Below are 23,438 nucleotides of genomic sequence, written 5' to 3'. Positions count from 1 at the left end.
TAATATTTCTTGGTAAATTAAGCTGTAATGCTTTTTTACCTCGAAAATATATACTTTAATTATTTTACGTAAGTAGTATAACTCATTACAAACTAACATTGTAAGTTATATACTTTTTATCAAATATTTTGTACTTGGTATAATTATAAAATTAGAAAATATATATTTAAACTTATAGATTAGTTTGTTTAATCCTAAAACACCAAATCTTAAGTCTTTTTTAAAACAAAGATTAAAATAAAAAATAGTGAAAATAGTAAAAAGTAAAAAGTAGTGAAATTAATTCATAAAACTTGTAGTATAATTTTTAAGCCATACAAAACTAATTACACCAAAACGATTAAATAATATATTGTTGATGTGAAATTCTCTAATAAATATGTATATATATATATAACTTTTAAAAAGTTTTTAACTAGCAACTACTTTTTTTTTCAATTATAGTACTAAAAACTTCATAACCAAATAATGATTAAAACTACTCAGACATATATTTTATAATACTATTTTGTATAAATAAATATTATGTCATTAATTTTTTCCAATACAAATAAAATTTTACAATTATAAATGTAAATTTTTACTCAATCTTATAAAACTTCTGGAACCTTAAACTATTAAAAATTATTGCTCAACTCTGCACATAACTTTGCCTGTCTTAAGTTAGCACTTCAAAAACTGTTTGACATAAACAATATTTTCAAGAATTTTCTTTTTATATGCTATAAAATAGACAGATATAAGAGTTTTCCATTTGCTTGGAATCATATACATTATGACTCCATGCTGAAAAAGACTACAAAACTTAAGACTCATCTTAAGTTATAAAAGTACTGCAAAACATATCAACTTTTTTTAGTGTTCAATTTAAAAAATTTCACGCTGTATGGTGATTTTATAATGAAATTTAGCATTGATTCTTGTTTAGATATTAAAGTATAAAACATGAGATTTTATTATAGTAAATATTCTAAACTTAGTCTAAACTTCACAACATAAAAAATTAAACAAGAAACTACGAATTAAAACTGAAAAAAAGAAAATAAACAAGCAAGGACTAAAAAAGGTAAACTAATTTTAAGATTTTTACGGAACAAATACAAAGAACATTATAAGTTTAAGTTTTTATCTAAAAAACAAAAAGATGAAGTTCATTTTCTAAACATAAAAAAAAGAGAAAACAAACAAAAAATTAAGAACAAAAAAAGCTATCAAAGATACAAAAACCGTAAAAAGATAAATAGATCAGTTTTGGAAAAAAATATTTTAGAACAAGCTTAAACAACAATAATCAACAAATTTAATTATAATCTAAACAATAACCATAAAACTTCACTAATGCATGGTTTAAATTTTGTACCTACACCTAAATGGAATAACAATATTAAAGATAAAGAATGGCTTAGATTTATGAGACATATTAGATCTGTTGAATGGCAAAATGTTTTAAGTAAAGATAACCAAGAAATTGACTTAAACTATACTCACTTACCTGAAAATTTAAAAATAGAAAAATTTAATCGACCCATAAATGCTCTAGTTGATGAAAAAATTAAAACTTATTGCAGTATAACTAGAAATAAAATAAGAAACTTAGAAGTACAAGTTTAAGAACAATACATTAAAAGAAAAAATTTAAATATTAAACTCAAAATAGCACTAATTGAATTAAAAGAACAAGTAAGAAACAAAAATTTAGTAATATGTAGATCTGATAAAGATGGTAAATTAGTAGTTCTGAACTTTGATGACTACAAAAAAATAATGGGTCGAGAGCTTGAAATGTTTAAAAAGTTAGACACACTAAATGAAAATAATATTAAAAAGCATTTTGAAAACATACGTGAAAAATTTAATGACTCGATTATAAATTTACATAAACTAAATTGCATAGATGATACAATTTTAAAACATACAATCGGAATAAAACATAAAAATGGTATTTACTCAAAACTAATAGGAACAATGGCCAAACACTTTCACAGTAACGAACCTGCATATGCTTACCCACTGTTTAAAACACATAAATTAAATAACTAGAAGTTTTGAATACAAACATTTTTGAAATACCAACTCGACTTGTACAACCTGCAGGTAACATAACCACTTCAAGAGTTACAAGTTTTTTAGAAATGTTATTCAAACCAATAAGTATTAAATTTTGTAAATATGATGTAAATGAATACTGTAAAGACAGCAAAAGTTATTTAGAAGATTTAAATTTATGGAAAAAAAGTCTACCACAAAATAATTTGAATAAACAAAAAATATTTTTAGTCGCTGCAGATGTACAAGGCTTATACCCTAACATAAGTTGAGAATTAGTTAGAATTAGTTTGTCAAATGCAATCGAAAAGTGCACAAACTATTCAAAACAAGTAAGTAAAACTTTAGTCGATCTTACAATGTTTTGTTTAGAAAATGTAGTAGTGCAAAACGGAACACCATTCTATTTGCAAGTAAACGGAATTGTTACCGGAGATAACAGTTCTGTTTCAATTGCAAATATTGCGCTACATCATATAATATTACAAGTTAAAACAACTTTAAAAACATCAATACTTTTCAAGCGTTATATCGATGACATTATCTTTTTTACCCAAGCAAGAACAGCCACAGATAATATCAAAGACAAACTTAAACTTGTGTTTCAAAAGTATGATTTAAAACTTATTTTTAGAGAAATTTCTCACCAAAGTAAAAACAAAGAGTTGGAGTTTTTAGATGTCAATCACATCATAGATGAAGAAGAAAAAGGTGGGTTTTATGTAAGAAATTACATAAAGCCTACCGCTATCAATAGGGTTTACATCAATGGAAGATCTTATCATCCTCGCTCAATTTACAAATCTATTGTATTTAGCAAATCTTTAAGATTAAGAAGGTTGTGTGAACGGGATTGTGACTATTTAGAAGCTTTGAAAATATTAAAAGATAAGTGCATAAAATCATACTTTTGCAAGGGTTTAGTTGTAGAGATGCTGGAAAAAAACAGAAAAATGGAAAGATTGGTTCAGACCACCAACAATAAGAACAAAGGAAAGTAACAAAAACATAAGCATTTGGACAACAATCTTTCCAAAATTGCTTAAATTAACAGAAAGAGAAAAACAGTTGAATCAATAATGAAGGTGATGATAACATACAAACAACCGCAGACTATTGCAACTTTACTAACGAACTACAAGAAATTAGCTCATGAAGTTAATAATGAAAAAGGAATTTCATCCCCTTGTAGTAAATGTTTGCTTTGCAAAGATACAATGGAAAAAAAAACAAGCTTAGTAAAGTTAAAAAACAGAAAAACAATAAAATTGAAAAAAAAATTAAATTGCAAAAATTTTGGGATATATGCGGCAAAATGTAATGAATGCAAAGAGTTCTATGTCGGCCAGACAATCATGTCCTTTTCGCAAAGATGGTGCTCTCACAGACACATCTGGAAGAGTACAACCACAGATGATGTTAGTGATAGAGCAGCACTTAAAATACATTACGCCAAAAAATACAAAACATCAAAAAAGGATTTGAAAGGAGCTTTTTCAATTATCTTTGTAGACACCACTAAAAATTATTCAGACTTAGATTTTTTAGAAAGTAAATGGATCAATAAACTCAAAGCAACAATAAATATAAACAAAACTATATTACCACTTTACAGATAATTGACTAGGTTACTATTATTTAACATGTTTTAATGTTTAAAAAGTTTTTTGATTATACATTTCTAAATATCTTAACAAGTTAAGGTAATACGCACTATTACTTTTATTGACTTAAAAAAACTTTTTTATTTAAAACCATTTTGATAAAGACAAAAAAATCACAAAGAACAACACACAACCAAGGGAAGATTTGAGATACTTAAAACTAAAATATTCTTATTGTAGTAAATAAAATTATAACAAAATTTTGAAACATAGTCAGTTTTGTTAAAGTTTTTCAATACAAACATATAAAAAAAAACGTTTTCATAATCACTTTTCTTGTAGATTTTTAATAATCACTAAAAAACCTTTCTCTCACCAAGTTTTTTTTACTAAAAATGTACTATGTACTTATTCATAGAGCAGACAATTTACTTGAACATTTTCCTAGTTTAGGTATAATTAACTAGTTCTTATTGTGAAAAACAAATTAAATTATACCTAATCTAGAAAGAACAAAAGAAAAATGTGAACGCTCACAACTATGGTCAATGGATTGGTGTGGAGAAAGGCCTTTCACTCTTAGAGCCTCACACCATACATTTTATAACATTTTTTGAGCAGTTTTAATTTAAACATTAAAAAAGAAACTTAAGCTCAACAAAAAATAAATATTACTATTAATTAATAGTATTTTTTTTAAGTATTACAATTTTAATTAACTAAAAACGATTTTTTTTTTAAACAAAAAAATTGGTGTGCACTCTTTTTTATACTTATTTCTACCAATATTGACTATGGAAACAATAGTCTACCATAGGCACCACACCATATCCTTCCTTTACAATTACGTATGTTCACATTTTTCTTGTTGCTCTTTTTACAAGAACAACCATGAAAAATGCAATATAAAGTTTTATAATAACATAAAAAGGGAGAAAAGTTAAAAATGCTGTGAAAAATAAAAACACATATCTCATCTTCAAATATATAAATAACAAAATACATGAGTATAAAACAAAAAATGTTAATCATATTATACTTTAATTAAACTGTAAATTTTCCTTGTATGTGCTTAAATGTATTTAAAAAAACTAAAAATTTACTACTTACTTCTAATATATGTTATAACTCAATTATGATTGCTAATTCTCATAACTATAATTGTTGTAAAACCTTAAGGCAATGTAAATATCTACGTAAAACAAAATCACACTTTTTAATGTACAAATAGATTTTAAAGAAAACTTTAAAAATATCTATAAACTTCACATAAAAACAAGTTAAAACGTAAATCTTAATTCATAGAGTAAACTTGTTAATGGATCTAGGGAAAAAATTTTATTAATCAAAACAAATCACAATAATAAAAAAAATATGCTATCAAATAATACTGTACATACTTAAAAACTTAAGTTACTTGTATAGTGATCTCACCAGCTGTTTTATTTTCAATAATTGTACTAATAATCTAACAAGTAAATAAATTTTAAGTTATTAAATATAGTTAAATATAACATTGTACCTGTGTAAAAAGTTCTATTAATCTAACTCATGAATTGATATAAGAATTAAGTTTTGTAAAATAAAAACTAAACAAACCCATCTTTAGCCACATTGTCAATGGAGACAAAACAATAACACTAAATCTCAAATTTAAAAAAACAAAACCGAGCCATTTCTGCCCACAACCAGTCAAACCACCATCAATCAGCCCAAAAATAGATTACAAATATACCAATACCAAAAATTTTTCTTTGCTGTTAAAAATATAGAGAAAATTAAGTTAGACTTCTATCTGATTGCTTTTAAGTAAAATAATTGTTAGTCTAGATTGAAAAGCTCCAAGGTAGCTCTGGTATTTTAGGTTTTTTGGAATTTTCTCTTTAATTTTACATCCAAGATAGGATAAGGTTTTAGAACCATAAGGCCTATTTACTCTAGGGATATAATAATTTGTCTCTAAAAATCTTGTTGAATGATTGTAAATTTTATTTACTGTTGTAAGGTAAGGCTTAAAGTTAACTGGCAAAGTATTTTGTTTCAATTTGTGCATAAAAACTCCTATGTCATACTTAAACATATTTTCAACATCTAATATTTTCTTTTCTATTTTTATACTGTTAACACTTTTATTCCAACTGTAAAAATGAATGCACCTTAATGCTCTATTTATAAGTTTATCAATATCAGTAATTTTAGTTTTACTTGCCCTACCTCAACACAACAAACCATATCTTACATGACTCATCAGAGTGAATTAAAGATATAATACAAGGAATTTTGATTTAAAAAGTACCTACTATAAATAAAATACCTATTGTCTTCAATAAACTTAGTTTTTACTGCTTTAATATGGTCAGACCAACTGAGGTTACTGTCAATAGTCAAACCAATATCAAATGGAAATTATATTATATTCAATGTCATTTTTGACCATATTTTTCAGCTAAACATTTGTATTTTATAAATATATAAATAAATTAAACTTATTTATCACAAACTAATAAAACTTATAGATTTAATTGCTTTTATTTGACAATACAGTAAGAATATTTTAGTTTTAAGTGTCTCAAATCTTCCCTTGGTTGTGTGTTGTTCTTTGTGATTTTTTTGTGTCTTTATTTGACAATATATAGAGATTATATCAATACATTAGTTTATATTGATTACAATATCGTAAAATAAAGTTGATTAAATATTTTAGTTTATCAATATAAAATTATTTCTTACTATGTATTTATAAATCTTGTTTAAAACAATGTATCTTTTAAGATTAAACATATTAGGCTTAAAACATTTATTTTTTTTTAGCATATAATTATGGTTTAAAGAGACATCGAATATAATATATTTTCACTTTGATATTGGTGCAACATCATCCTAGGGAAATACCGATACTTATATTTTTCTACCTTTAATATAAATGGGTTACTTATTTTTATTTCTTAATTTGTGTTTTTCCATACTTCTGTTTTACCAGAGTGAAAGAGCATGTACCTTGTCTTATTTACATTAAGTTTAAGCATGTTGTCAATTAACCATTTTGATACATTTTCTAACTGTGAGTTTAAGTATATATTATCTCTTTAAGGTAGTAAATAAGAGGTATAAGAGATATAGGGTATAGATAACTATACAAAATTTACAATAGTTGTTACGTATACAAAATTGAGTAAAACCAAGAATTTTAATAATTTAAAATCAATATACTTGGTTTTACTCATATATTATATAAAGATGAAATGCTTGACATAATTTTTGTTTTGCTTTGTTATGTTGCATTTTGTAGCTATTGTTTGCAAATTTCAACTGAAGTTCATGTTGTAAAACTTATTGGCTTAAAATCAGCTGACATAAAAGTAAAACTTGTTGTTGAATAAATATGTTCAGGTTGGGGAATGAAATACATAATAATAAAGTATTTTACCCTATATAAACTGTCTTTAAAATATTTGAAATAGCAATACTAAAAATTGTATTCGTAGTTTTTTTTGATAAACTAGACTAAATTTATATGTGTAGTATAAGATTGATACTAACTTCTATGCAGATCTGATAGTAATATAGAAATTAAACTTGTTGTGTTTTTATCTTAATCAACTTCTGTTTTATTTTTATTAGCTTTTAACAAAATTTTATATGCACACAAACTCTTATAAAAAGATTTAAAGAAACTGTGAAAAATGTTAATGTGAAATTTGCCAAAAATTGAATGCTTTATTTTTATTTTCTTGTATTGTGGTGTACGACTCGATAACCGAAAGATTCCTTTGTACACTAGGTAGTTAGACCAAACTTTTTGAGCGCATTTTTTATCGTTCAATAAACAATATATTGTGCTTTTTTATCTAAACTTATCGTTTATCATACTCAAAGTTTATTTAGTTACGTATTCAATTAACTAGCAAGTCTCGTGCTCAAAAACGGTAAATAGAGTATATTAGCTATTTCTATATAATAACTAAGTTTTTACACGCATATAAAAATAATGATCTACAAATATAGTTATTATAACAAGTTAAAGCTGAATATTTAATGTCTTATTAGTTGTTTTATAAGTCAATGCGGAGAAGGATAACTGTAAAGTTTAAAAAAAATTATACAAAGTTTATTGAAATATAATCCTTAAGTAGAAACTTTAGAACAGCAAAAGCTTTTTTTTTACTATCTGAAGTCTAAAAAATATTTAAATTTAATTTAGATTTGTGGCATAGAGTTTGCCTTGTTATTTTTTAACTAGAACCATGATCTGAATTTTCTTTTCTGTTGATTTTTATTTTATAATCTTTGTAGGTCTAGATAGAACTCTAAAATGTTAGGTAATTATAAAATAGTCTGAAGTATACTATTTAAAATCAAGTGAATTATGCCACTACAGCGAAGTTGATTACAACGTTTTGGAGGTATTTTGCTAAAGAAGAAGATCAAAGGGTATTAACAGTTCCTAAAACTAGTGTAAAACTCAAATTTCAATAAATTTGACAAAGATAAAAATAAAGGAGAAAACTGTGGTAACAAAACATAATTTCTTTATTGCAGTGGTTTTCATGTTGTGCACTTAAGCACACTATTGTACACAAAATTTGTTATGTCAAATATTCATGGTTATAAATTTGTTTAAACATTTTAATGATCGAAGTAAAGTATGACTTATTTTTGAGTAAGAAATTAAAAACAATATTAAATAAAAAGAAAAATATGTCAAGATTAAGAAGTATAGTTGAAATAGTTTATTTTTTGACTGAAAAATAGCACAATGGTTTCTTTTTTAAATTTTATCTTATATACTGTTGTTGAATGACTGTTTTTTATTTATGATGATGATCATTTTAAGTTTAAATTGATTTTAAATTAAATAAGGTAGATTTAGAAAGAAATTTTAAAAACAAAAGAAACTTATTTTAGACGTCAAAATTTAATAACTTCCAAGTATTAATTTAAGAACCTTTACTTTAGTTTTAAATCTTGTGTTCATTAACAACAAAATTATTTGATTGTATTTCTTATTAACAACAAAAAATTTGAAAAAAGTTTATGAAATTTGTATCACTTTTATTTATGATGATTTAAAAGAAAAAACTTATTATTGAGTTTAAAAGTATGTGTTTATCATATGTAAATTAATTTTGTCAACATCTTTTTTAAGGTATAGTTTAAAACAATTCAATTCCTGGAGAAAGGTAGAAATATTCAAAAACTTACAACTGATGCTCTAATTGGTAATATATAATTACTTTTATATATAATAAAAGCATGAAGTAAAATGTATAACACTATACTAAAGTAAACAAAGTTTAGTAACAACTATATTAAAAAAAAAAAAAATATTTCAAAGTAACTTAAAAAAAATCTACTTTTACTCTTAGTAATTGTTCGTTGCATTATTATAGTTTTAAAACAAACACTTAGTTAGGGAAAGTATAGTTAAAGGTTAGTCTGGGCTAAAAAAATTAAAAAAAAAAGCTAAGTCAGCAAATTTTTTAAAGTATTTTATTTATTTTTTATTTATTTATACCCTTATCCCCAAACCACCTTACCAAAACATATAAAATTTGTTCATTAAGTTTAAGTATTTAAAACTAAAGATGGCATAAAAAAATATTTTTTTTGTTAAATTAGCTTTTTTCAGCTAAGACTGATATTTTAGTTTACTAGCCCTTAATTTTGGGTGGGTGTCAGAATGACACAGCGACAAAATGACACGGTGCGTCACTTTGTCACGGCGACAAAATGACACGGTGCGTCACTTTGGCACAGCGACAAAATGACACGGTGCGTCACTCTGGCACGGTGCGTCACTTTGGCACGGCGACAAAATGACAAGGTGCGTCACTTTGGCACGGAGGGTCACTTTGGCACAGCAACAAAATGACACGGTGCGTCACTTTGGCACAAACGGTCACTTTGGCACAGCGACAAAACGACACGGTGCGTCACTTTGGCACGGAGGGTCACTTTGGCACAGCGACAAAATGACACGGTGCGTCACTTTGGCACGGAGGGTCACTTTGGCACAGCGATAAAATGACACGATACGTCACTTTGACACAGCGACAAAATGACACTGTGCGTCACTATAGCATGGATTAACAAACTTATAAGCAAAACTCAACTTCTTCAGTAATATAACTTTTAAATGTAAAACTTTGATAGTATGTAATTAGTTAAACAAAAGATTTATTATATTTTTTTCAAACTATAGTATCTTGATACATTTGAAACTATATATGATACTTTGCTTGTATCATGTACTTTGCTATGATATGATTGCTTTAAAATTTAAGTCATAGTATAAAAAAAGAAATATTCTTCAATTTTATTTTTTACGTTTCACGACTTTTCATATTTATGTAATGAATAAAATTTAGTCTTTTTTGTTAAACGTTTTATTAATTATTATCAGGAATTGTTATAAAAAAATAACTAAGATTTAATTTAATACAGAGTTATTTCGTAGTAAGAGTAAGTCATGCGTGTTTTAACTCTATATCTTAAAAATACAGATGCTTTTGTAGTAACTAGCCATTTATATCAAATATGTATATATATTTATATTCAACAAAAGTTAATAAGTTAGGATGTTTACTTAAAACTCTGTATTGAAAATGTATAATAAACTTGTCTAAAAGCATATAATTAAAATAAACGATCCTGGAGCCTAAATTTATGAAAACGTTAAAAATAGTATTATGAACAGTTGAGAAAAAATTAAGAGTCTGATGCAACCATTCATGCGCATTTATATATTTATTTATTTAAAAAAATTAATCACTAGAGGTTATACATACAACATTGCTGCTGCAGCCTTCTAATTAAAGCTGCAGCCATTCTATCAAAGTTAATACTATAATACTTTTTTATTTTTACAAAACTTTGTAGCCTAAAATATAAAGAATTTAACTTAGAGTATGACAGATATTATAGTGTTTTATTGCATATCAGGAACTAAATAGCATTTATATTTTAAACAAAATCAGTAATAAAATATCATAATAATACGATAAAAGCAGATTTTAATTTGCTTGTAAAACATTTCTGCTACTTTATATTCTTGAGTTTTATTACAAAGTTTTATAAAACTCGGTTTTGTCTTAACTTTGTTATGAAAATAATATTTAATTTTCTTTTTTTAATCTTGCAAATAAAAAAAATAGTTTTTTGTGAAAAGAAATACATTTTCTAGGATTTCTAAAAGCTTGTTTCTAAAATTTTAAAACAATATTGTTTATTAGTTAGGAGTTAATTTCTTTCTGATGAAAAAGTAAAAAAAAGAAATTGTGTTTGCCTTTGAAATTAAATTAAACAACATTTTGAAAGTATGGGGCATTTGGCAGTAATTGTGAAAGCGATGTGCTATTTACCTAATTATCATGGGCAACCCGTAGTTTCCAATATCTGTATTGAGATATTGGAGACCACGAGTTGCCTGAGCTTTAGGAATATTATAATAATAATCAGACGCCTAATCCATTAAAAAACGCAGCGAGAAAATAATTTAGATAACTACTAATTTATTTTTTTAAGAGTTTAAAATCTTGACAATATTAATTGCGATAATGTTTTATTTTGCGAAGTTTTACATTTATAATAGTAAGAAAAATTGTATTTCGTTAAAGCAAGTCTGCAATTGTATTACAAGTGTGTAGTAATTGTTTATTAAGTTTTATTTAAAGAGATGCTTGATGTAGGGAATCTTTTGCTAAAAAAACTAATTTGTTTGCGGTTATATGTACTTATACTTTTATCTATGCATTTTTAGTGCTTAGGTGCACAATTTTATTTGCAAAAGAGCATTATATTTCTACTTCTAAATGCACGATTTATGTTGCAACTAACATAAGTCGCATAGAGGCGCAAAATTTCAATCTTTTAGAGCAAATGCACAATGATTTTTTGAAGATGTTGCTACTAACGTAAATCGTCAGGGAACGCAGTATTTCAGTTCAAAATTGCAACCTATTAAGTCGCCAAAAGAGCGCAAGTATTATTTTTTTTAAGCATAAAAACGTAAAATAAGAACCGCATTAGAATTTAGAATTACAACAGCAGAAAAGTTGTTTACGGTAACTTCTGAGTTTTAGTCTATAAAACAAATTTTTCTCTGTATTTACATCTACTAGTTTATTGTTTTGATGTGCTGAATGATTGATCTGAAATGTAGATTGTATTTTTTAAATCAGAATGTTGCTGATGTTTAAAAAATATGTTTATATGAGTTTTTATCTTTCTAGTCGTAAAATGCCAAGTCATATTCTAATTTTCATTACTTGTTTCAAGTTCTAGTACTAAACTGTGTTTAAGTTTTTCCATTCGAAAGAAATCAAAAATAAATTCCCTTTAATTTTGGCAGTCGTATTTTGTTAAAAAAGTTGCTGCTTTTGCATCTTTGTGAACGTTGTTTGATACAAACAACTATTTGTCGTTTATTAAGCACAGCGTTTAAGCACTTTATTTATTGTTTCACTATATTTTATGAAATCACAATCAAAAATTCCTGCGGTCTTTGTTTTTAAAGTTAATCAATGTGATTGTTGCTAATTCTACAAAACCGGTTAGAAGACAGGAAACCGAAAAGTTCCCTAAAAAAATAAAATCGTTGTCCATACAAATGAAGATTGAAGTTTCACAACAAATCGTTCCCTCCCTTATTAACCACTGTGTCATTTTGTCGCTGTGCTAAAGTGACCTTGCGTGTCATTTTGTCGCTGCGCCAAAGTGACCCTCCGTGCCAAAGTGACGCACCGTGTCGTTTTATCGCTGTGCCAAAGTGACGCACCGTGTCGTTTTGTCGCTGTGCCAAAGTGACCCTCCGTGCCAAAGTGACACACCTTGTCATTTTGTCGCTGTGCCAAAGTGACCCTCCGTGCCAAAGTGACGCACCGTGTCGTTTTGTCGCTGTGCCAAAGTGAACCTCCGTGCCAAAGTGACGCACCGTGTCATTTTGTCGCTATGCCAAAGTGACCCTCCGTGCCAAAGTGACGCACCGTGTCATTTTGTCGCCGTGCAAGTGACGCACCGTGCCAAGGTGACACACCGTGTCATTTTGTCGCTGTGCCAAAGTGACGCACCGTGTCATTTTGTCGCCGTGCCAAAGTGACCCTCCATGTCGAAGTGACGCACTGTGCCAGAGTGACCCACCCTGTCATTTTGTCGCTGAGCCAAAGTGACCCTCCGTGTCATTTTGTCGCCGTGCCAAAGTGACGCACCGTGTCGTTTTGTCGCTGTTTCAAAGTGACCCTCCGTGCCAAAGTGACACACCTTGTCATTTTGTCGCTGTGCCAAAGTGACCCTCCGTGCCAAAGTGACGCACCGTGTCGGTTATGTCGCTGTGCCAAAGTGACCCTCCGTGTCAAAGTGACGCACCGTGTCATTTTGTCGCTATGCCAAAGTGACCCTCCGTGCCAAAGTGACGCACCGTGTCATTTTGTCGCCGTGCCAAAGTGACGTACCGTGCCAAGGTGACGCACCGTGTCATTTTGTCGCTGTGCCAAAGTGACCCTCCGTGTCATTTTGTCGCCGTGCCAAAGTGACGCACCGTGTCATTTTGTCGCTGTGTCATTCTGACCCGCTCCCTTAATTTTAGTATATGTTTGAACTTTAAACGTACTTAACTTATTTACTAAATTAGACCTGAAGCCTGCTAAACTTAAGTCTATTTTTGTAGTGTGAAACTGTAAAGTTTACTTTTACTTATACTCTATTTTAATTAGTTTAATGTTTCTAAAAAAAAGTTGTTTATTAGAAAAATTTATCACTATCCCTTTTACGATTGCTCCAAACAGGTTTTTAGCTGTTTTATGTTTTAAACCATAAAAGTAAAGACAATGGTGTTCAATTGAAATGTGACTTATTGCCATAGTAAAAATAAATTGCTTAGTAATGTTCAGGTTAATTTTTTAGTCATTGTTCATAGTTCAAATCAGTTCATGGTTAAACTAATCAATTGTGTACTTACCTTTTGTACTTCAATACTTCTCCATACATTCAAAAACTCTGTATGTTCATTATTCAATAAACAATAGTTTGATCTTTTTTTCTAAAGCTGTATTGAAAGGAGCTAGTCATCTGTTTAAGTATATCATGGTTGAAATAAAAAATTTCTATCTTAAAAAAGCTTCTTTATAAACTTTTTTAATGGAGTTTTATACAATCCATTTACAAAACAAAAAGTTTTATTAGGTTAAAGCCTTATTAACAGTATTTTAATCAATTTTTTGCCCACACTCTACTTTTTTTGAAATTTCTTATAAACGCATGTCAAAACAGTCTAGCTTAATGTAGTTATATATAGTTATTACTAAGCTACAAGATGCTTTTTACAGATTTAAAAAATTCAAAATAATTTTTGAGATATAGCCAGTCAAAGTTGGAGGCAACAATAGGTTCTTTATGGGAGGCGCAAACAAACTAAAACAGCAAATAACTAGAAATCACTAAAAATCTATCTCCTCCCACTTTTTTTGAGATAACTACCTCAAATTTTCAGGAAATGTTCCTTGCAATATTTAAAAAATTCTGTTGGAACAGAATTTAAAAAAATAAAAAAATAAAAATTTTATTACAAAAAAAAAACTGTTTTTTTGTTTATTTTTTATATTAAATTTTTATTTTTTATATTCTAAAAACTCCTTCCGACTGAATTTTCTAAATATATCAAGGAACATGTCCTGAAAATTTGTGGTAGTTATCTCAAAAAACATAGGAGAAGATAGATTTTTAGTGAAATAGTCTATTTTTGCTGTTTTAGTTTGCGCCTCCCATAAGGAACCTATTGTTGCCTCCGACTTTGACCAGCTATATCTAAAAAAGTATTTTGAATTTTTTAAATCTGTAAAAAACATTTTGTAGCCTAGTAAAAACTATATAAAATAAGATCAAAAACAAAAAAATGGTGTTTACCCCTCTATGCCCTTAACAAACGCTTAAACTTATATTTTGGATAGTTACAGGGTTGCCACTTTACCTGGAAACCTGGAATTTGAGAAATTTTGAAAAAAACCTAGAATTTTGAACAAAAAACCTGGAATTTTTAATAATTTAATTTTTTCAGCAGTAAAATTTCAGTTTGACACAAAAAATCTATCATATTAATAAGATTTTTTTGTCATCATCAAAAAATATTTCTATCAAAAAAAAACACATTTAAAGTAACTTTTAGTATCTTTTCAATATTTTTATACTATTTAACACAATTTCTTACATTAAACTTAACTTAAAACTAAAAATAGACCCAAAAATATGTACTTTTTAAAACCTGGAAGAAGTTTAGAAAACCTGGAAAAAAAAAAAAAAACGAGTGGCAACCCTGTAGTTATATTTAAAATAATGAAGTTTCAATTAGACACAAAAAAATATATCATATAAAATAAAAAATTCATTAAATTTTTATTTAAAAACACATTTAAAGTAGCTTTACAGTATCTTTTCAAAGTTGTTATACAATCAAGACAGTTTTGTACCTTAAATTCTATTTTATACTATTAATAAACCAAAAACTTGTTATTTTAAATATCCTAGAAAAAATTTCAGAAATCCTTTAGAATCCCTGAGACTAGCCTTTTGCCTCAATTTTCATCTTTGAAATTTTAAGTGAGTAAAAAGAAACTATCTCTACCTAACCTTTATAAGTTTTCTTCAACTTATAGTTGGTTAAAGTAGAAATGGTATAGTAATAAACAGTTCATTAATAACTCTTCATATAAGTCTTAAATAATTTTTAAGTTTACAAAATTAAAATAATGCGTATATTAAATATATTTCAAAATTTAAAGCCTATCAAACTTTAATAGTTTTCTTTATTAGTATTCTTACTTTCAATATATGAATGTTGATCTTACTGTTCATAATACAAGATAGTCATTTTATCTGGAAAAATCTCTTACATTATATTTTCAATAAATTTGTATTAATAAGAACATTTTAGGCAATATAAAAATAGCTGGAAATAGCTGAAACAAATAAAATAAATACAGTGATCTACCAGACCCATAAGATTAAGATCCAGATATTTTTAAAAGTAAGAATTCAGCGGGATCTAGGTATTATTTTAATTAGGATTTGGTTGGATCCGGCTATCATATTCAAATTTGGATCTGGATCTAAAAAGACATTGTCCTGCTGGATACTGGATGAGGTAGATTACTAATTATAATAGTCTTCTACTCTTTTATTTTGAAAGTTTATATGTATCTTAAAATTTATTTTAACAAATGGTAAAAGTAACTAGTAGCTTAGTTGTTTACATAAAAGTAAAACTTTGATAATTTATTAACTTTAATTATCTAATAGTATCATTTTTACTTTAGACTGTTTTTTTAATATTTAAAAATATTTGCCCTTAATTTAATATTACATAACTTTTAATTTACTATCAAATTTTGTTTCAGATTGTTTTTAGCTGTTAGAAAACAATAGTTTTATCAGTCATGTGGCCAGTTTTGATGCAGTTATTACGTCATAACGTACCACTTGTTATGTTTCCTGTTACGTTCACTGTTGGAGTCATTGGGTACAACATAGAGTCTTTTTTTAGAAAAGAAAAAGTTGAAGACCAGCCAAGTGTTTCAGATCAAAGAAGCCAACGTTTAGAAGCTGAATCGTTTGAGCAGTCTGCATCTGATTCAAGAAATGAAAAGAAGACAATTTTCATCAATCAAAAATAAGACGTTTAAGCTAAAAGATAATTTTGTGTTCTTTTGAAATTTTTTTTTTTGTATGTATTTAATCTTATGTTTCTTTGAACTTTTTGATCTTTAACACCAACAAAAGTTTAAATAAAAAGAGCCACTATATATAGTAACAACTTATCAGAAAAAATAATTTGCATTTTTAGTACAAAATTTATTATAGTAATCCATGTGCAAAGTAGAAGTAAGTACTGAATTTAATGATAGTTATGTTTCGAAATTTAAAAGACTTTAAAAAATATGAAGTTTCTAGCAAGCATGAAAAGATCTTATTTGTTATTAGTTACAATTTTAGTTTATTTATGTTGTGCTGCTTAAATACTTATCTATAGTCACAATTTTTATTTTAGATAATATATTAGGACAACTTTTGATTATGAATTTCTACTAGCGTTATTAATAAAATGATGTTTCAATAAAACCTATTGTTTTAATTTATAACTTATTATCAGCTTATAAAGCATCTAGTAAACTAAATACTAATAGTAAAATTTGATTTGATTATTACATATTTTCATAAAAATATTTAATACTTTTTTGTCAACTTAATTTGTGTTCAAATTTATATCTTTTTAAAAACACAGTTTAAAGTTAGTGAATAATTAGAAATGTCAGTTTCCAACCAAATGGAATTTTCTGTTGAGATGCACTGTAACTCCTGTGCTAAGACTGTTCAAGATGTGCTTTGCACAAATGGAATATCTGTTGTGAGTATAGATGTTCCTAAAGAACAGGTTGTGGTGAAAAGTCTTTTACCTTCTTTTGAAATTAAAGAAATTTTAGAGTCCACTGGCAAAAAAGCTGCATTAGTTGGTGCTGGAAAGTTGGGTGCTGCTGTTGTTGAAATTAACTCAGAAGCAGCCAAAGGTGTTGTACGTTTAAGCCAACTTGATGAAGAGCAATGTTTAATAGAAGGAGTCTTAGATGGCTTGGCACCAGGAAAACATAAAATCAACATTCACGAATTTGGAGACCTTACTGATGGCTGTAAAAGTTGTGGAGATGTCTTTAATCCATTTAATTATATTATTAACAATAGACATTACGGAAATATTGGCAGTGTCATTGCTGATAAAGATGGAAGAGCAAAATTTCAATTCATAGATGGCATGATTAAAGTTTGGGATGTGATAGGTAGAAGCATGGTTGTTCACAAATGCAATGAGAGTTCTTTGTTAGAAAAAGTGTCAGCTGTTGGATGTGCTATCATTGCAAGGTCATCTGGAGTTTTCCAAAATACAAAAAAGCTGTGTACTTGTGATGGAATTTCAATATGGGATGAAAGAAATGTTCCAGTTGTTGGAGTTGAAAGACAAGAGTTTATGGAACAGCAAAAAAATTAGAAAATATTTTAAAACTTATTTCATGGCCACTAGAATGTATACTTATGTAATTGAAAACTTATGTACCAATACTATGTGACTATTCATATAATCTTTTTTTTGCTTTTTTTTTTGATCATGTAACATTAAGCTGATTTTTATTTGTAATGTTGTATATTAAAATTAAATATATTGTATGTTTGCAGTTTAAACCACTCTCGTGGTGATGATGAAAGTATTAATATTATTTTGTAGTTTATTGGTTGCACCTGCCTTGTGTTCTAAAGGTGATTCTACTCCATTGTATAAAGTAAGTTATAAGTTCTACTTCTATAAAATAATTTATGAAGTTTATTAAATTAAGGCCATAGGGAGGGGGGGTCCAACATTTTTTTTTTACAAAAATTAAGCTTGGCTTTTATATGAAAGCTTTAAGTACAAACTAAAAGCCAGTTTTTATAGAATTCAAAAATATCATTTAACTTTTGAGATATATAATTTTTTATTAAAATTTTCCAATATAAACGTATGGACCCTAAATTTTTTGGGGTCAATTTTCTCGGAAATTTAAAATTTACTAAAAATCTATCTCCTCCTTCATTTTTCAAGCAATCTTCATCAAATTTTCAGGAAAGGTTCCTTATAATAAAAGAAAAAAACGTTACTTTAGAATTTTAGTAATTCAAAAAAATAAAAATTTTATCACAAAAATTAAAAAAAAAAGTGTTTTTTTTTCAAAAAAAAAAATTTTACAGGAAAATTTTTTAATTCCAAAGTAACGTTTTTTTCTTGTTGTATAAAGATGAGACTGTGAAAGTTTCAAGAAGATTGGTTGAAAATTGTAGGAGGAGATAGATTTTTAATGTATTAGTCTTTTTTTGCTGTTTTAGTTTTCCCTTCCCATAGGGAACCTATTATGCGGCCCGACTTTGACTAGTCATATCTCAAAAAATAATTTGAATTTTTTAAAACGATAAAAAGCATCTTGAAGCTTAGAAAAAACTCTATAAAATAAGATCAACTTGTAAAAAACATGGTTTACCCCCCCTTATGGCCTTAAACATTCCTGTTAAAAAAATTATAGTAAACTAATGGATTTTTACATCTTATTTAAAATTGATTGATACCTATTTAAAAACAAAATAAGAAATCCATTATATTATTTTGTTAGTTTTACTGTTTTATTCATTTAGAAGAAGTTGTTTAAGAACTTATCAGTATATAAAATACAAAATTTGTTAATTAAAAATTTTATAAAAATCTCAATTATCATATTTAGTAACGTTTCTAAAGTAACTGATAATAAAAAAATTGAAAAAAAGTTTAAAATTTTCAAAGTTCAATTCTGTTTAGCTTCAAAGAACAATTTAAAAATACACATGTTTCAGATACTTTGCAACAACTGCAAATGTCGAAAATTGCTTTTAAAGTCTCGTTACTTATTTTTTTAAATAACGTTTTCACACTAAAATATTACGACAAATTAAAAAACTCAGTTTTAATATAGACTAATTTAATAATAAAGTTTTTGTCAGAAGTCTGTTATTATAACTTATTTATTTGTAGTCATTGACTTTATTATACACATTGCTAGCAACTAACATATGTATTACAGCAATGTTACACAAACTGCGAAGGTATTTGTTTTGATAACAAAGACGAAGTTGAAGATACAAGTCTCTCTTCTGCATTTGCATGGAGTTGTGAAGATAATTGCAAGTATATTTACCTTTATTTATTTTTTAATTTAATCTCCTTTTGAAATAATTGATATTCTGCAATAAACATAGGCAATAAATTCTGTAATCCGAAACTGTGGTTTCTAAATATCCATTTGAAAATAAAATATGGATGACCAAGTCACATTGATCAATGTTAATTAACTAACTTTTATAATTTAAATTTGTTGCAATTTTCCAATTAAATTTAAGTAAGTCATAAATTTTTGAGTACTTACACTGTAAAAATTGTTTTTGTTTATTTAAAATGGTAATATTTTTACAGTTTTGCAAGTTGATAAAGTTAATTAAGTTTTTTGTTTTGAAACCAAGTATAATTTTAACAGTTAAGTTATTTTGTTAATTAATATATACAATATTATTTAAGATGCACTTATTCACATTCACTTATTTTCTCGGTATCAAAGATCTTTCAACATGATGACTCAAAACTAAATATATGGTAAAGGTTTTAATGGATGATTTTAGTATCATCTATTGAATAGGTTTTTGTAGACGTGTAGATTGTTGAAAAAAAATCTGTAGTAAAGATTGATTACTTTATAATATTTTGCTAAATAGTAGTAAAAGTGTTTATGGAATTTTTGAAAAGTACTGTTAAAAAAATTATAAAAAATTCTTAAAATAGTATTGCTTATTTATATAGAAATTTTTTCTATATTTAAAAAAAATAAGGTTTTTAAAAATAATTATGAGCTTTTTTTTTCTATTTTTTATATATTTAAAAAAAATTTCATTACTTTATATTTAAAAATTTTGTTTGTGTAGTTTAAGTTACAATTGTACGATTTTCGTGTGCTCTGTAATTTGCTTAAAGCAATTAATTCGTAGTTTTAAATTAGTTTTGTTGAGTTTGCCTTTAAGCTGAAAAACTTATTAAAAATAAGGACCATTTTACAGCCGTCCAAATCGTAAAATACAATATTTTTTCAAACAGTGAGGGTTTTGATGAAATTCCGTTCATACTAAAACCAATATAAAATTTTTAAGCTTTGTAAGATTTGTAGTCAAGATAGTAAGTAGTGTTTGTGTTTAAAACTTATTAATTATTGTGTTTATTTGTTTTGAAACGTGTTAAACTTACACCCGCTGATCAACTATAATAATTTAATATCAATTTAATAACTAAATAAATTTGTTTAAAAATTTTTTGATTTTATAAAAACCAAATTTTCTAAGTCATGCTATAATTAATATGTAAGTAATTTTTTACTTTCTTGTAGAAATAGTTTAATTTTAAATAAAGTTAAACAAGTTTTTGATAGTATTTACTTAAGTTAAAAAAATTAATTTATCTTGATTGTAATAGAAATCATCAATATTTCTGTTTTTTGTTTGTGAAAATTTACATGTTTTTTTTTTCATTTTAAGTTATGATTTATTTCAATTTCCTTTTATTTAAGGAAGAGCAAAATAATTACTAATAAAAAAGCTGTAAGTAATTAAAATCAAAACGTGATTGGTTGTAAGTTATGTGATGGATTACTGCTTGTTGTACTTCCTGCATTAAAAAAAAGACTCATATACTGTTATGAAATATTTTATAAACTGCAAAATAATCTCACATGTTACACAATATTAATATTTGTTTGAAATTTATTAATACTAACAGATATGAGTGCATGTGGGACACTGTAGATGTTCTAGAGGAGAAGAACAAACCAATCATGCAGTTTCACGGTAAATGGCCTTTTAAAAGATATCTTGGATTACAGGAACCTGCATCCTCTCTTTTCTCCTTTATGAATGGTTTCTCACACATACTTGCATTTAAAGCGTTCCGATCCCGAGTCCCAACCACTGCCCCTATGTTCAATTGTGTCAAGGCTCAGGCATTAGTAGCCGTCAACGCTTGGTTCTGGTCCACTATGTTCCATGCTAAAGACAATAATCAAACTGAGAAAATGGACTACTTTTCTGCCACGTCTCTTGTGCTATTTTGCTTGTACTTTGCTATTCATAGGTATATTTATATTATTTTAGTAATTTTTTTTAGGTAAGTATAGTAAATTTAATTGGTATAGAAATACACTTAAGTTTTTATCTAGTTCAGGTTTCGGCAAACTGCTGGCCAAATGCAACCTTCAAAGCAAAAATAGGCGGCCCGCAAGGTACTTTTTAACTAAAATTATACCTTTCTAAAATATGTAAATGAAGGATTTTTAGTAAATATATACAATAAGCTCTTAAATTTAATCATTTCTTTTAACTAGTGCTCTTTGATTGCTTAAATTATCACATTTTTGGATCAAGACAGTGTTTTTATATTACTTATTACAATCATTTTAAAACAACTGCGGCCCGCGGAAGACTTTTTTCTATAGAGTGTGTGGCCCACTGCTTAAAATGGCTGCCTAACCCTGATCTAGTTTAAGTTTTTTTACTATATATAAACTTAGTTTACAAAAGTATCCTAGTTGTTCTTGGTGTTTTCTAAATAATAACTTTTATTTATTTTAAATTCAAATATATTTTTTAATTCAAAAAGGTTAAGTATGGAACATGATGTCGCGAAAAGAAACTTCCAACAAAAATGGGCCAGAAAACTCATCTTTTCATTTTTTGTCCTTCATGTTGCATACTTGTCCAACGGAAATTTCGATTACGGCTACAATATGAGGATGAATGTGACAGCAGGCGTGATTTCCACCATTCTCTACCTTAAATTGTGGTGGTCCAAACGCCAAACATGCCCCCATATGTGGAAAATTGCCGCCTCTGTCCTCTTAACCAACCTCTGCTTGACGTTTGAGCTTTTTGACTTTCCGCCTTTCAAGTACGTCATAGATGCACACTCCCTGTGGCATCTTTTCACGATCCCGCTCCCGTTCCTCGTCTACTCTTTCAATGCTGATGACTGCCTCCATCTAAAGTCTAGAAAAAAAGTAGATTAATTTTTGTTGTGTGTCTTCACTGTGTGTTATGTCGAGTGCAAATAAGCTGGTCTATGCATAAGATTTTATCTAAAAATAACATTTAATCTAAGTTAAACAAAATTTTTAGCACTGAGTTTTGGTAATAAATTTCTGTAGGATTTTAATTTTTAAGTGTACTAAAACGAAGCAACAATGTACTAACTGTGAGTACTAACTGCTTAAAATCATTCCAAAAATAACATATGGGTTTATGTCTTGCTCTATTGAAATTTTTTAAGTGTAATAGTTTTAGAAGCTGTCATTTGTTTCTTATGCAAAGTTGTATTTTAATTAAATCTGTAAGCCTTAATTCTTCAAGACATTTTTTGAAAAAAAAAACAGGAGTTCAAAACTTAGACTAGCACAAATCTTTCTGCATAATTGGTATATTAACAAAATATGATCAAATTTGTATCTAAACCCGGAATTGTATAAGATTATTTTCATTAAAAGTTGTTAACAAAAACTTGAAATAATAGTTTAAGGATATAATAGCTTTTGGTATATATTAGTAATATGTTTTTACAGTTTAGCAAAGTGCATTAATTAGTAGAAGCCGATTTTTACATATAATTTTTTGCAATAACTTTTGCCTCAATGCTTTTTCATGACTATTTAAGTTTTTGAAGCCTTATTTTAGATTTATTTAAAAGTTCAACAATTTTAAATAAATGTTATATATAGATATTCTAGATCTGAAAAAATTACTAGTGTAAATTTTTTTGTTATTAAAGTTATTATATTTTAATGGTAATTTGTTCTATGTTTTATATATTCAAAAACTTGCCTTTTACCAGCTGTTTTTATACAGACTTTATTCATTTGATAAATAAATAGTAAATAGTTCAAAAAAACCCGTGTTTTCTTATTTTGGTTAAAAATAACTAGTGTTTACTTTATATGAGGCTTTTTTTTCAATAAAAAATAACAAATGTATATAAATTTAAAGTTATTAAAAAATTTAAAACATTGAATAGTATCTGAAAAAGAAAGTTAGTTGTTCGTAAAATGTTTTTTTTTTGTTCATGATGGTATAAAAACATATGAAGCAAATTAGCAATATTTTAAGTTTAGTAAAAATACACAAGTTTGTTAAAAAGGAATATACGATGTTGTAGTTAGCTTT

At 26.9% G+C, this 23,438-nt stretch overlaps 2 protein-coding genes across 2 annotated transcripts; both read left to right on the top strand.

The window, feature by feature from the left end:
- The first annotated feature begins 16,328 nt into the window (after positions 1-16,328).
- On the top strand, positions 16,329-17,863 carry LOC145830106 (copper chaperone for superoxide dismutase-like). Its single transcript, XM_082937994.1, has one exon. It carries the CDS (start codon positions 16,945-16,947, stop codon positions 17,677-17,679), a length of 735 nt encoding a protein of 244 aa, XP_082794120.1. The 5' UTR covers positions 16,329-16,944; the 3' UTR covers positions 17,680-17,863.
- On the top strand, positions 17,831-23,009 carry LOC145830105 (GPI-specific phospholipase A2-like PGAP3). Its single transcript, XM_082937993.1, has 4 exons — positions 17,831-17,968; positions 19,274-19,377; positions 21,010-21,360; positions 21,886-23,009. Exons 1-4 carry the CDS (start codon positions 17,885-17,887, stop codon positions 22,289-22,291), a joined length of 945 nt encoding a protein of 314 aa, XP_082794119.1. The 5' UTR covers positions 17,831-17,884; the 3' UTR covers positions 22,292-23,009.
- Positions 23,010-23,438: the final 429 nt, after the last annotated feature.

The sequence above is a fragment of the Thalia democratica genome, chromosome 2 (genome assembly GCF_965202585.1).
Source record: "Thalia democratica chromosome 2, ktThaDemo2.hap1.1, whole genome shotgun sequence".
Classification (NCBI taxonomy): domain Eukaryota; kingdom Metazoa; phylum Chordata; class Thaliacea; order Salpida; family Salpidae; genus Thalia; species Thalia democratica.
The sequence above is the reverse complement of the archived record's forward strand: the minus strand, read 5'-3'. Positions and strand labels throughout refer to the sequence as shown.

Excerpts from the sequence above, each read along its gene's own strand:
- LOC145830106 (XM_082937994.1), top strand. The coding sequence starts at position 16,945 with ATGTCAGTTTCCAACCAAATGGAATTTTCTGTTGAGATGCACTGTAAC.
- LOC145830105 (XM_082937993.1), top strand. The coding sequence starts at position 17,885 with ATGATGAAAGTATTAATATTATTTTGTAGTTTATTGGTTGCACCTGCC. Across the intron at positions 19,378-21,009 it reads AGTTGTGAAGATAATTGCAA|ATATGAGTGCATGTGGGACA; the intron begins GTATATTTACCT and ends TAATACTAACAG. Across the intron at positions 21,361-21,885 it reads TTGTACTTTGCTATTCATAG|GTTAAGTATGGAACATGATG; the intron begins GTATATTTATAT and ends TAATTCAAAAAG.